Genomic DNA, 13,491 nt, shown 5'->3' with positions numbered 1-13,491 from the left:
AAATCTCCACAACTCTTCCTCCACTCACGAAGATGTTTAAAACCCCAAATCTCCACAACTCTTCCTCTACTCACGAAGATGTTTAAAACCCGAAATCTCCACAACTCTTCCTCTACTCATGAAGATGTTTAAAACCGGAAATCTCCACAACTCTTCCTCCACTCACGAAGATGTTTAAAACCCCAAATCTCCACAACTGTTCCTCCACTCACGAAGATGTTTAAAACCCCAAATCTCCACAACTGTTCCTCCACTCACGAAGATGTTTAAAACCCGAAATCTCCACAACTCTTCCTCGACTCATGAAGATGTTTAAAACCCGAAATCTCCACAACTCTTCCTCTACTCATGAAGATGTTTAAAACCCGAAATCTCCACAACTCTTCCTCCACTCACGAACATGTTTCAAACCCGAAATCTCCACAACTCTTCCTCCACTCACGAAGATGTTTAAAAACCGAAATCTCCACAACTCTTCCTCCACTCACGAAGATGTTCAAAAACCGAAATCTCCACAACTCTTCCTCCAGTCACGAAGATGTTTCAAACCCGAAATCGCCACAACTCTTCCTCCACTCACGAAGATGTTTCAAACCCGAAATCTCCACAACTCTTCCTCGACTCATGAAGATGTTTAAAACCCGAAATCTCCACAACTCTTCCTCTACTCATGAAGATGTTTAAAACCCGAAATCTCCGCAACACTTCCTCCACTCACGAAGATGTTTCAAACCCGAAATCTCCACAACTCTTCCTCCACTCACGAAGATGTTTAAAAACCGAAATCTCCACAACTCTTCCTCCACTCACGAAGATGTTCAAAAACCGAAATCTCCACAACTCTTCCTCCAGTCACGAAGATGTTTCAAACCCGAAATCGCCACAACTCTTCCTCCACTCACGAAGATGTTTCAAACCCGAAATCTCCACAACTCTTCCTCGACTCACGAAGATGTTTCAAACCCGAAATCTCCACAACTCTTCCTCCACTCATGAAGATGTTTAAAACCCGAAATCTCCACAACTCTTCCTCTACTCACAAAGATGTTTAAAACCCGAAATCTCCACAACTCTTCCTCTACTCATGAAGATGTTTAAAACCGGAAATCTCCACAACTCTTCCTCCACTCACGAAGATGTTTAAAACCCCAAATCTCCACAACTGTTCCTCCACTCACGAAGATGTTTAAAACCCCAAATCTCCACAACTGTTCCTCCACTCACGAAGATGTTTAAAACCCGAAATCTCCACAACTCTTCCTCGACTCATGAAGATGTTTAAAACCCGAAATCTCCACAACTCTTCCTCTACTCATGAAGATGTTTAAAACCCGAAATCTCCGCAACACTTCCTCCACTCACGAAGATGTTTCAAACCCGAAATCTCCACAACTCTTCCTCCACTCACGAAGATGTTTAAAAACCGAAATCTCCACAACTCTTCCTCCACTCACGAAGATGTTCAAAAACCGAAATCTCCACAACTCTTCCTCCAGTCACGAAGATGTTTCAAACCCGAAATCGCCACAACTCTTCCTCCACTCATGAAGATGTTCAAAAACCGAAATCTCCACAACTCTTCCTCGACTCATGAAGATGTTAAAAAACCGAAATCTCCACAACTCTTCCTGCAGTCACGAAGATGTTTAAAACCCGAAATCTCCATAACTCTTCCTCTACTTATGAAGATGTTTAAAACCCGAAATCTCCATAACTCTTCCTCAACTAATGAAGATGTTTAAAACCCGAAATCTCCATAACTCTTCCTCTACTCCTGGAGGTGTTTAAAACCCCAAATCTCCACAACTCCTCCTCTACTCACAAAGATGTTTAAAACCCAAAATCTCCACAACTCTTCCTCCACTCACAAAGATGTTTAAAACCCCAAATCTCCACAACTCTTCCTCTACTCACGAAGATGTTTAAAAGCTGAAAATCTCCACAACTCTTCCTCTACTCACGAAGATGTTTAAAACCCCAAATCTCCACAACTCTTCCTGTACTCACGAAGATGTTGAAAACCCCAAATCTTCACAACTCTTCCTGTACTCACGAAGATGTTTAAAACCCCAAATCTTCACAAGTCTTCCTGTACTCACGAAGATGTTTAAAACCCCAAACCTCCACAACTCTTCCTGTACTCATGAAGATGTTTAAAACCCCAAATCTTCACAATTCTTCCTCTACTCACGAAGATGTTTAAAACCCCAAATCTCCACAACTCTTCCTCTACTCACGAAGATGTTTAAAATCCGAAATCTCCACAACTCTTCCTCTACTCATGAAGATTTTTAAAACCGGAAATCTCCACAACTCTTCCTCCACTCACGAAGATGTTTAAAACCCCAAATCTCCACAACTGTTCTTCCACTCACGAAGATGTTTAAAACCCCAAATCTCCACAACTGTTCCTCCACTCACGAAGATGTTTAAAATCCGAAAATCTCCACAACTCTTCCTCTACTCACGAAGATGTTTAAAACCCGAAATCTCCACAACTCTTCCTCTACTCATGAAGATGTTTAAAACCGGAAATCTCCACAACTCTTCCTCCACTCACGAAGATGTTTAAAACCCCAAATCTCCACAACTGTTCCTCCACTCACGAAGATGTTTAAAACCCCAAATCTCCACAACTGTTCCTCCACTCACGAAGATGTTTAAAACCCGAAATCTCCACAACTCTTCCTCGACTCATGAAGATGTTTAAAACCCGAAATCTCCACAACTCTTCCTCTACTCATGAAGATGTTTAAAACCCGAAATCTCCGCAACACTTCCTCCACTCACGAACATGTTTCAAACCCGAAATCTCCACAACTCTTCCTCCACTCACGAAGATGTTTAAAAACCGAAATCTCCACAACTCTTCCTCCACTCACGAAGATGTTCAAAAACCGAAATCTCCACAACTCTTCCTCCAGTCACGAAGATGTTTCAAACCCGAAATCGCCACAACTCTTCCTCCACTCACGAAGATGTTTCAAACCCGAAATCTCCACAACTCTTCCTCGACTCACGAAGATGTTTCAAACCCGAAATCTCCACAACTCTTCCTCCACTCATGAAGATGTTTAAAACCGGAAATCTCCACAACTCTTCCTCCACTCACGAAGATGTTTAAAACCCCAAATCTCCACAACTCTTCCTCTACTCACGAAGATGTTTAAAACCCGAAATCTCCATAACTCTTCCTCAACTCATGAAGATGTTTAAAACCCGAAATCTCCACAACTCTTCCTCTACTCATGAAGATGTTTAAAACCCGAAATCTCCACAACTCTTCCTCTACTTATGAAGATGTTTAAAACCCGAAATCTCCATAACTCTTCCTCAACTCATGAAGATGTTTAAAACCCGAAATCTCCACAACTCTTCCTCTACTCACGAAGATGTTTAAAACCCGAAATCTCCACAACTCTTCCTCAACTAATGAAGATGTTTAAAACCCGAAATCTCCATAACTCTTCCTCTACTCCTGGAGGTGTTTAAAACCCGAAATCTCCACAACTCTTCCTCGACTCCTGAAGATGTTTAAAACCCGAAATCTCCATAACTCTTCCTCTACTCATGAAGATGTTTAAAACCCGAAATCTCCACAACTCTTCCTCTACTCACGAAGATGTTTAAAACCCGAAATCTCCACAACTCTTCCTCTACTCACGAAGATGTTTAAAACCCGAAATCTCCATAACTCTTCCTCAACTCATGAAGATGTTTAAAACCCGAAATCTCCACAACTCTTCCTCTACTCACGAAGATGTTTAAAACCCGAAATCTCCATAACTCTTCCTCTACTTATGAAGATGTTTAAAACCCGAAATCTCCATAACTCTTCCTCAACTAATGAAGATGTTTAAAACCCGAAATCTCCATAACTCTTCCTCTACTCCTGGAGGTGTTTAAAACCCGAAATCTCCATAACTCTTCCTCTACTCACAAAGATGTTTAAAACCGGAAATCTCCACAACTCTTCCTCTACTCACGAAGTTGTTTAAAACCCCAAATCTCCACAACTCTTCCTCTACTCACGAAAATGTTTAAAACCCGAAATCTCCACAACTCTTCCTCTACTCACGAAGATGTTTAAAACCCGAAATCTCCATAACTCTTCCTCAACTCATGAAGATGTTTAAAACCCGAAATCTCCACAACTCTTCCTCTACTCACGAAGATGTTTAAAACCCGAAATCTCCATAACTCTTCCTCTACTTATGAAGATGTTTAAAACCCGAAATCTCCATAACTCTTCCTCAACTAATGAAGATGTTTAAAACCCGAAATCTCCATAACTCTTCCTCTACTCACGAAGATGTTTTAAACCGGAAATCTCCACAACTCTTCCTCTACTCACGAAGTTGTTTAAAACCCCAAATCTCCACAACTCCTCCTCTACTCACAAAGATGTTTAAAACCCAAAATCTCCACAACTCTTCCTCCACTCACGAAGATGTTTAAAACCCCAAATCTCCACAACTCTTCGTGTACTCACGAAGATGTTTAAAACCCCAAATCTCCACAACTCTTCCTGTACTCACGAAGATGTTGAAAACCCCAAATCTCAACAACTCTTCCTCTACTCACGAAGTTGTTTAAAACCCCAAATCTCCACAACTCCTCCTCTACTCACAAAGATGTTTAAAACCCAAAATCTCCACAACTCTTCCTCCACTCACGAAGATGTTTAAAACCCCAAATCTCCACAACTCTTCGTGTACTCACGAAGATGTTTAAAACCCCAAATCTCCACAACTCTTCCTGTACTCACGAAGATGTTGAAAACCCCAAATCGTCACAACTCTTCCTGTACTCACGAAGATGTTTAAAACCCCAAATCTTCACAAGTCTTCCTGTACTCACGAAGATGTTTAAAACCCCAAATCTCCACAACTCTTCCTGTACTCACGAAGATGTTTAAAACCCCAAATCTTCACAATTCTTCCTCTACTCATGAAGATGTTATAAACCCAAAATCTCCACAACTCTTCCTCTACTCACGAAGATGTTTAAAACCCGAAATCTCCACAACTCTTCCTCTACTCATGAAGATTTTTAAAACCGGAAATCTCCACAACTCTTCCTCCACTCACGAAGATGTTTAAAACCCCAAATCTCCACAACTGTTCTTCCACTCACGAAGATGTTTAAAACCCCAAATCTCCACAACTGTTCCTCCACTCACGAAGATGTTTAAAATCCGAAAATCTCCACAACTCTTCCTCTACTCACGAAGATGTTTAAAACCCGAAATCTCCACAACTCTTCCTCTACTCATGAAGATGTTTAAAACCGGAAATCTCCACAACTCTTCCTCCACTCACGAAGATGTTTAAAACCCCAAATCTCCACAACTGTTCCTCCACTCACGAAGATGTTTAAAACCCCAAATCTCCACAACTGTTCCTCCACTCACGAAGATGTTTAAAACCCGAAATCTCCACAACTCTTCCTCTACTTATGAAGATGTTTAAAACCCAAAATCTCCACAACTCTTCCTCTACTCACGAAGATGTTTCAAACCCGAAATCTCCACAACTCTTCCTCCACTCACGAAGATGTTTAAAAACCGAAATCTCCACAACTCTTCCTCCACTCACGAAGATGTTCAAAAACCGAAATCTCCACAACTCTTCCTCCAGTCACGAAGATGTTTAAAACCCCAAATCTCCACAACTCTTCCTGTACTCATGAAGATGTTTAAAACCCCAAATCTTCACAATTCTTCCTCTACTCACGAAGATGTTTAAAACCCCAAATCTCCACAACTGTTCCTCCACTCACGAAGATGTTTAAAATCCGAAAATCTCCACAACTCTTCCTCTACTCACGAAGATGTTTAAAACCCGAAATCTCCACAACTCTTCCTCTACTCATGAAGATTTTTAAAACCGGAAATCTCCACAACTCTTCCTCCACTCACGAAGATGTTTAAAACCCCAAATCTCCACAACTGTTCTTCCACTCACGAAGATGTTTAAAACCCCAAATCTCCACAACTGTTCCTCCACTCACGAAGATGTTTAAAATCCGAAAATCTCCACAACTCTTCCTCTACTCACGAAGATGTTTAAAACCCGAAATCTCCACAACTCTTCCTCTACTCATGAAGATGTTTAAAACCGGAAATCTCCACAACTCTTCCTCCACTCACGAAGATGTTTAAAACCCCAAATCTCCACAACTGTTCCTCCACTCACGAAGATGTTTAAAACCCCAAATCTCCACAACTGTTCCTCCACTCACGAAGATGTTTAAAACCCGAAATCTCCACAACTCTTCCTCGACTCATGAAGATGTTTAAAACCCGAAATCTCCACAACTCTTCCTCTACTCATGAAGATGTTTAAAACCCGAAATCTCCGCAACACTTCCTCCACTCACGAACATGTTTCAAACCCGAAATCTCCACAACTCTTCCTCCACTCACGAAGATGTTTAAAAACCGAAATCTCCACAACTCTTCCTCCACTCACGAAGATGTTCAAAAACCGAAATCTCCACAACTCTTCCTCCAGTCACGAAGATGTTTCAAACCCGAAATCGCCACAACTCTTCCTCCACTCACGAAGATGTTTCAAACCCGAAATCTCCACAACTCTTCCTCGACTCACGAAGATGTTTCAAACCCGAAATCTCCACAACTCTTCCTCCACTCATGAAGATGTTTAAAACCGGAAATCTCCACAACTCTTCCTCCACTCACGAAGATGTTTAAAACCCCAAATCTCCACAACTCTTCCTCTACTCACGAAGATGTTTAAAACCCGAAATCTCCATAACTCTTCCTCAACTCATGAAGATGTTTAAAACCCGAAATCTCCACAACTCTTCCTCTACTCATGAAGATGTTTAAAACCCGAAATCTCCACAACTCTTCCTCTACTTATGAAGATGTTTAAAACCCGAAATCTCCAGAACTCTTCCTCAACTCATGAAGATGTTTAAAACCCGAAATCTCCACAACTCTTCCTCTACTCACGAAGATGTTTAAAACCCGAAATCTCCACAACTCTTCCTCAACTAATGAAGATGTTTAAAACCCGAAATCTCCATAACTCTTCCTCTACTCCTGGAGGTGTTTAAAACCCGAAATCTCCACAACTCTTCCTCGACTCATGAAGATGTTTAAAACCCGAAATCTCCATAACTCTTCCTCTACTCATGAAGATGTTTAAAACCCGAAATCTCCACAACTCTTCCTCTACTCACGAAGATGTTTAAAACCCGAAATCTCCACAACTCTTCCTCAACTAATGAAGATGTTTAAAACCCGAAATCTCCATAACTCTTCCTCTACTCCTGGAGGTGTTTAAAACCCGAAATCTCCACAACTCTTCCTCGACTCACGAAGATGTTTAAAACCCGAAATCTCCATAACTCTTCCTCAACTAATGAAGATGTTTAAAACCCGAAATCTCCATAACTCTTCCTCTACTCCTGGAGGTGTTTAAAACCCCAAATCTCCACAACTCCTCCTCTACTCACAAAGATGTTTAAAACCCAAAATCTCCACAACTCTTCCTCCACTCACGAAGATGTTTAAAACCCCAAATCTCCACAACTCTTCCTCTACTCACGAAGATGTTTAAAAGCTGAAAATCTCCACAACTCTTCCTCTACTCACGAAGATGTTTAAAACCCCAAATCTCCACAACTCTTCCTGTACTCACGAAGATGTTGAAAACCCCAAATCTTCACAACTCTTCCTGTACTCACGAAGATGTTTAAAACCCCAAATCTTCACAAGTCTTCCTGTACTCACGAAGATGTTTAAAACCCCAAATCTCCACAACTCTTCCTGTACTCATGAAGATGTTTAAAACCCCAAATCTTCACAATTCTTCCTCTACTCACGAAGATGTTTAAAACCCCAAATCTCCACAACTCTTCCTCTACTCACGAAGATGTTTAAAACCCGAAATCTCCACAACTCTTCCTCTACTCATGAAGATTTTTAAAACCGGAAATCTCCACAACTCTTCCTCCACTCACGAAGATGTTTAAAACCCCAAATCTCCACAACTGTTCTTCCACTCACGAAGATGTTTAAAACCCCAAATCTCCACAACTGTTCCTCCACTCACGAAGATGTTTAAAACCGGAAATCTCCACAACTCTTCCTCCACTCACGAAGATGTTTAAAACCCCAAATCTCCACAACTCTTCCTCTACTCACGAAGATGTTTAAAACCCGAAATCTCCACAACTCTTCCTCTACTCATGAAGATGTTTAAAACCGGAAATCTCCACAACTCTTCCTCCACTCACGAAGATGTTTAAAACCCCAAATCTCCACAACTGTTCCTCCACTCACGAAGATGTTTAAAACCCCAAATCTCCACAACTGTTCCTCCACTCACGAAGATGTTTAAAACCCGAAATCTCCACAACTCTTCCTCGACTCATGAAGATGTTTAAAACCCGAAATCTCCACAACTCTTCCTCTACTCATGAAGATGTTTAAAACCCGAAATCTCCACAACTCTTCCTCCACTCACGAACATGTTTCAAACCCGAAATCTCCACAACTCTTCCTCCACTCACGAAGATGTTTAAAAACCGAAATCTCCACAACTCTTCCTCCACTCACGAAGATGTTCAAAAACCGAAATCTCCACAACTCTTCCTCCAGTCACGAAGATGTTTCAAACCCGAAATCGCCACAACTCTTCCTCCACTCACGAAGATGTTTCAAACCCGAAATCTCCACAACTCTTCCTCGACTCATGAAGATGTTTAAAACCCGAAATCTCCACAACTCTTCCTCTACTCATGAAGATGTTTAAAACCCGAAATCTCCGCAACACTTCCTCCACTCACGAAGATGTTTCAAACCCGAAATCTCCACAACTCTTCCTCCACTCACGAAGATGTTTAAAAACCGAAATCTCCACAACTCTTCCTCCACTCACGAAGATGTTCAAAAACCGAAATCTCCACAACTCTTCCTCCAGTCACGAAGATGTTTCAAACCCGAAATCGCCACAACTCTTCCTCCACTCACGAAGATGTTTCAAACCCGAAATCTCCACAACTCTTCCTCGACTCACGAAGATGTTTCAAACCCGAAATCTCCACAACTCTTCCTCCACTCATGAAGATGTTTAAAACCCGAAATCTCCACAACTCTTCCTCTACTCACAAAGATGTTTAAAACCCGAAATCTCCACAACTCTTCCTCTACTCATGAAGATGTTTAAAACCGGAAATCTCCACAACTCTTCCTCCACTCACGAAGATGTTTAAAACCCCAAATCTCCACAACTGTTCCTCCACTCACGAAGATGTTTAAAACCCCAAATCTCCACAACTGTTCCTCCACTCACGAAGATGTTTAAAACCCGAAATCTCCACAACTCTTCCTCGACTCATGAAGATGTTTAAAACCCGAAATCTCCACAACTCTTCCTCTACTCATGAAGATGTTTAAAACCCGAAATCTCCGCAACACTTCCTCCACTCACGAAGATGTTTCAAACCCGAAATCTCCACAACTCTTCCTCCACTCACGAAGATGTTTAAAAACCGAAATCTCCACAACTCTTCCTCCACTCACGAAGATGTTCAAAAACCGAAATCTCCACAACTCTTCCTCCAGTCACGAAGATGTTTCAAACCCGAAATCGCCACAACTCTTCCTCCACTCATGAAGATGTTCAAAAACCGAAATCTCCACAACTCTTCCTCGACTCATGAAGATGTTAAAAAACCGAAATCTCCACAACTCTTCCTGCAGTCACGAAGATGTTTAAAACCCGAAATCTCCACAACTCTTCCTCCACTCACGAAGATGTTTAAAACCCGAAATCTCCACAACTCTTCCTCCACTCACGGAGATGTTTCAAACCCGAAATCTCCACAACTCTTCCTCCACTCACGAAGATGGTTAAAACCCCAAATCTCCACAACTGTTCCTCCACTCACGAAGATGTTTAAAACCCCAAATCTCCACAACTGTTCCTCCACTCACGAAGATGTTTAAAACCCGAAATCTCCACAACTCTTCCTCGACTCACGAGGATGTTTCAAACCCGAAATCTCCACAACTCTTCCAGTACTCACGAAGATGTTTAAAACCCCAAATCGCATGTCCAGTGAACCAGATCCACGCTTGATTCGCTCGCGCCGACCCTTCTTCCTGTCCTTTCACGACTTTTTCTTCTTCCCTTTTCTATTCCATGTTACTTCTACTTTCATCGAATCCCTCTCGGTTGTTATCTCATCCCATCGTATATTATCCTCGTTACTTCTCGTTTAAAAGTTTTATTCACAAAAATATTGAATCCCGAATGAAAACGAGGAGGAAAAAAGGAGGTTTGACATGCCAAGCTAGAGGATGCACCTTCCTCGAGGTGACTTGAAGACTTGGCGAGAAGATTGATTTCGAATCTTGAAATTCAGTTAAACACCAATGGTGATGGAACGTCACTTGAGGGTTGAGAACCTTCTGAAGATTGTGGACATTCGGTTGTTGTTGAGTGTTGACTTGTGTTTAGTTGTTGTTGGGTCATCGGTGCAGCCTGTGACTGCTGGTTTGTATCATTGCTGAGATCGAGGCTGTTCCGAGGCCGGCCGAGGGAGACGTCACACAAGAGGGCAGTGCCTGCGACGTCGAACGGCACCGCGGTGACACGGAGGCCCATGATGGCGGTCCGCAAGGCATGGACGTCGGGGTCGGTGGTCTGGTCCGCCGCCATCCGGGCATAGTCGATCCCGAGGTGGACCGCGTGTGCGACGGACCGGGAAAGGCAATCCGCCACCGGGTTGTCCTTACCCGTGACGTGACGGATGTCTGTCGTGCACTCGGACACGGCAGAGAGGTGACGTTGCTGCCGGGCCGACCATGGCTCGGCAACCTTGGCCATCGCAAAAACAAGGGGCTTGTGATCGATGAAGGCTGTGAATGGGCGGCCCTCGAGAAGATGGCGGAAGTGTCGGACCGCCAGGTGGAGCCCGAGCAGCTCGCGGTCGAAGGTGCTGTACCGGCATTCATGTGGCACGCCCTAGCCTTGCGGCCGAACCTGGCTAAAAAACGCCAGCGGCTGACAAGCACCACTCACCCACTGCTCGTGCACCGCGCCCACCGCGTTGTCCGACGCGTCGGTGGTGAGGGTGATTGGTGCATCGGGCGCCGGGTGCGCCAGCATGGTGGCGTTGGCCAAGGCCAGCTTTGCGCCCGCAAACGCCGTGGCCATCTGCTCCGTCCAGGCGATGTCACCTTTGCCCGGCTTCCCCCGGAGGGCCTCATGCAGGGGGCGCAGGAGCTGGGCGACGCGGGGCACAAAGCGGTGATAAAAATTCACCATGCCCAGGAATTCCTGGAGCCCCTTGATCGTGCGGGGGTGCGGGAAACTCCTGACTGCCTCCACCTTGGCCGGTAAATGGATGGCCCAGTGCCTGGTGATGCGGTGCCCCAAGAAGTCGATGGCGGTGATGCCGAAATGGCACTTCGCGGGGTTGATTATCAGGCCATGCTGGCCCAGGCGTTCGAAGAGCGTGCGGAGATGGAGCAGGTGCTCCTCCCGGGACGCGCTCGCGACTAGGATGTCGTCCAGGTCGACGTAGATGAAGGACAAGTCGCGCAAGACGCTGTCCATGAGCTGCTGGAATGCCTGGGCCGCATTTTTCAACCCAAAAGGCATCCACAAGAACTCGAAAAGGCCGAAAGGTGTGATGATGGCCACCTTCGGTACATCGTCCGGTTGTACGGGGACCTGGTGGTCGCCCCGGGTGAGGTCCACCTTGGAGAAAATGGTCGTTTTCGCCAACTGGGCGGAAAAGTCCTGAATATGCGGGACCGGGTAGCGGTCGGGGGTGGTGGCATCGTTGAGCCGGCGGTAGTCACCGCACGGCCGCCATCCGCCGCCGGGCTTGGGCACAATGTGCAGAGGAGAGGCCCATGCGCTGTTGGAGCGCCGTACGATGCCCAGCTGCTCCAGCGTGGCGAACCCCGCTTTCGCCATGGCGAGCTTCGTGGGGTCGAGGCGGCGCACCCGGGCATAGACCGGTGGTCCGACGGTGGGAATATGGTGTTCCACCCCCTGTTTGACGGCCACCGCTGAAAAGGTGGGCCGCGTGAGTGCCGGGAAACTGGTGAGGAGGTGGGTAAACTCATCCGCTGCCGGAAGCGTACAGATAAACTTCGCCGGGACGGAACCGCTCAGCAAGCCGCTTGGTAAGCCGCTCGGTGAGCCGCTCAGCGAGCTGCTCAACAAGCCGCTCAGCGAACAAGCGAGCGAGCTGAAGGTTTCGGCCTGGACGAGGCGTCGACGCTTAACGTCCACCAACAGCCCATGCGCACAAAGGAAGTCTGCACCGAGCAGGGCCATTGGCACGCTGGCGGTGACGAAAGACCATTTGAAGCGCTGCCCTCCGAAACGCAGCAAGAGGCAACGCTTCCCGAATGTGCGGATGGGAGGCCCGCGGCTTGCTTGTCGGACGCGACGGCAGGGAGGACGCTTACCTGCGCTCCAGTGTCGCACAGAAAACGGCGACCAGACGAGGTGTCTGTGATGAACAGGAGGCTGCCGGAATGGCTGACGCTCATGGCCGCAAGTGAGCGCCGGCCCGGTCGTTGCCCGACCCATTAAAAGAACACGGCGGGCGGCACGCTCTAGCCTTGCGGCCGAACCTACCATGATAGTTGCACCAGGTTTGCGGTGGTGGCTGCCGCGTCGGCCGTGCCGGCGGTGGTGGGCGGGGCGTAGCAGCGGCCACGAGGGAATCAGGGGGCGCTGTAGCCTCCGCACCGGGATCCACTACGGCAGCACCGTACGTCGGCCGCGTGTCACAGGCCGCAAAAAATTTGTCCGCCTCTCCGGCCAGGGCGCGGGGTTCCGTTATGTTCGAACCGGCCAGCGCGAGCCGCACCTGCGCCGGTAGCTGGCGGAGGAAAAGCGCACAGAAAAGGAAATCCGGGCGCTGGTCACCAAGAAGGGACAACATAAAATCAATCCGAACGGACGGTCGTGTGTCGCCGAGGGCGGGAAGGTCCAGGAGGCGGTCGGCGCGTTCGGCCTCCGTGAGCCCGAACGTGGTGAGGAGAAGACGTTTGAGTGCCGCGTACTGGTGGGCGCCCGGCGGGCGCCGAAGGATGGACACGACGTGGGCGGCAGTGCCGGGCCCGGGGGCGGCGACCACGTGAAAGTACATGGTGTCGTCCGCCGTGATGCCCCAGAGCTGGAATTGAGCTTCGGCTTGCACAAACCAAACGTTGGCTTGTGCTTCCCAGATCTCTGGGAGTTTAACGGCGACAGCGTTGGTCGCCATGGCGCGTTCAGGGGTCAGCTTTGGCTGAACCAGTCAGGGTCACCAGTGTGGTGCCATGCACACACAACTCGTTTGCCAAGAAGGTAGGCCACAACGCGTTGTACAAACCGAAAAAATTTATTATCAGCTCGCACGTAAGCACTGGGCGGGCTCGACTTTCGAGCCCGCATATATGTCCCGAGGCCACGCCTTGCCCCCGGGCGTGGCCGGTCGGCCGAAAGG

General features: G+C 46.5%; 1 protein-coding gene across 2 annotated transcripts in view; it reads right to left on the bottom strand.

The window, feature by feature from the left end:
* The window catches only part of LOC137418896 (uncharacterized), a 224,307-nt gene extending 214,169 nt beyond the window's left edge, over window positions 1–10,138 (bottom strand). The window contains exon 1 of one of the 2 annotated variants that reach the window (XM_078778298.1): window positions 10,063–10,138. Coding sequence is in view for 1 of the 2 variants with exons in the window: in XM_078778300.1 (XP_078634426.1) it covers window positions 581–626 (46 nt within the window). In the remaining variant the exon portion in view is untranslated. Of the gene's footprint in view, window positions 1–580; window positions 658–10,062 lie in introns of those variants that run through there. The other variant, XM_078778300.1, reaches the window with a different exon arrangement.
* Window positions 10,139–13,491: the final 3,353 nt, after the last annotated feature.

The sequence above is a fragment of the Myxine glutinosa genome, chromosome 5 (assembly GCF_964187855.1).
Source record: "Myxine glutinosa chromosome 5, kmMyxGlut1.1, whole genome shotgun sequence".
NCBI lineage: Eukaryota > Metazoa > Chordata > Myxini > Myxiniformes > Myxinidae > Myxine > Myxine glutinosa.
The sequence above is the reverse complement of the archived record's forward strand: the minus strand, read 5'-3'. Positions and strand labels throughout refer to the sequence as shown.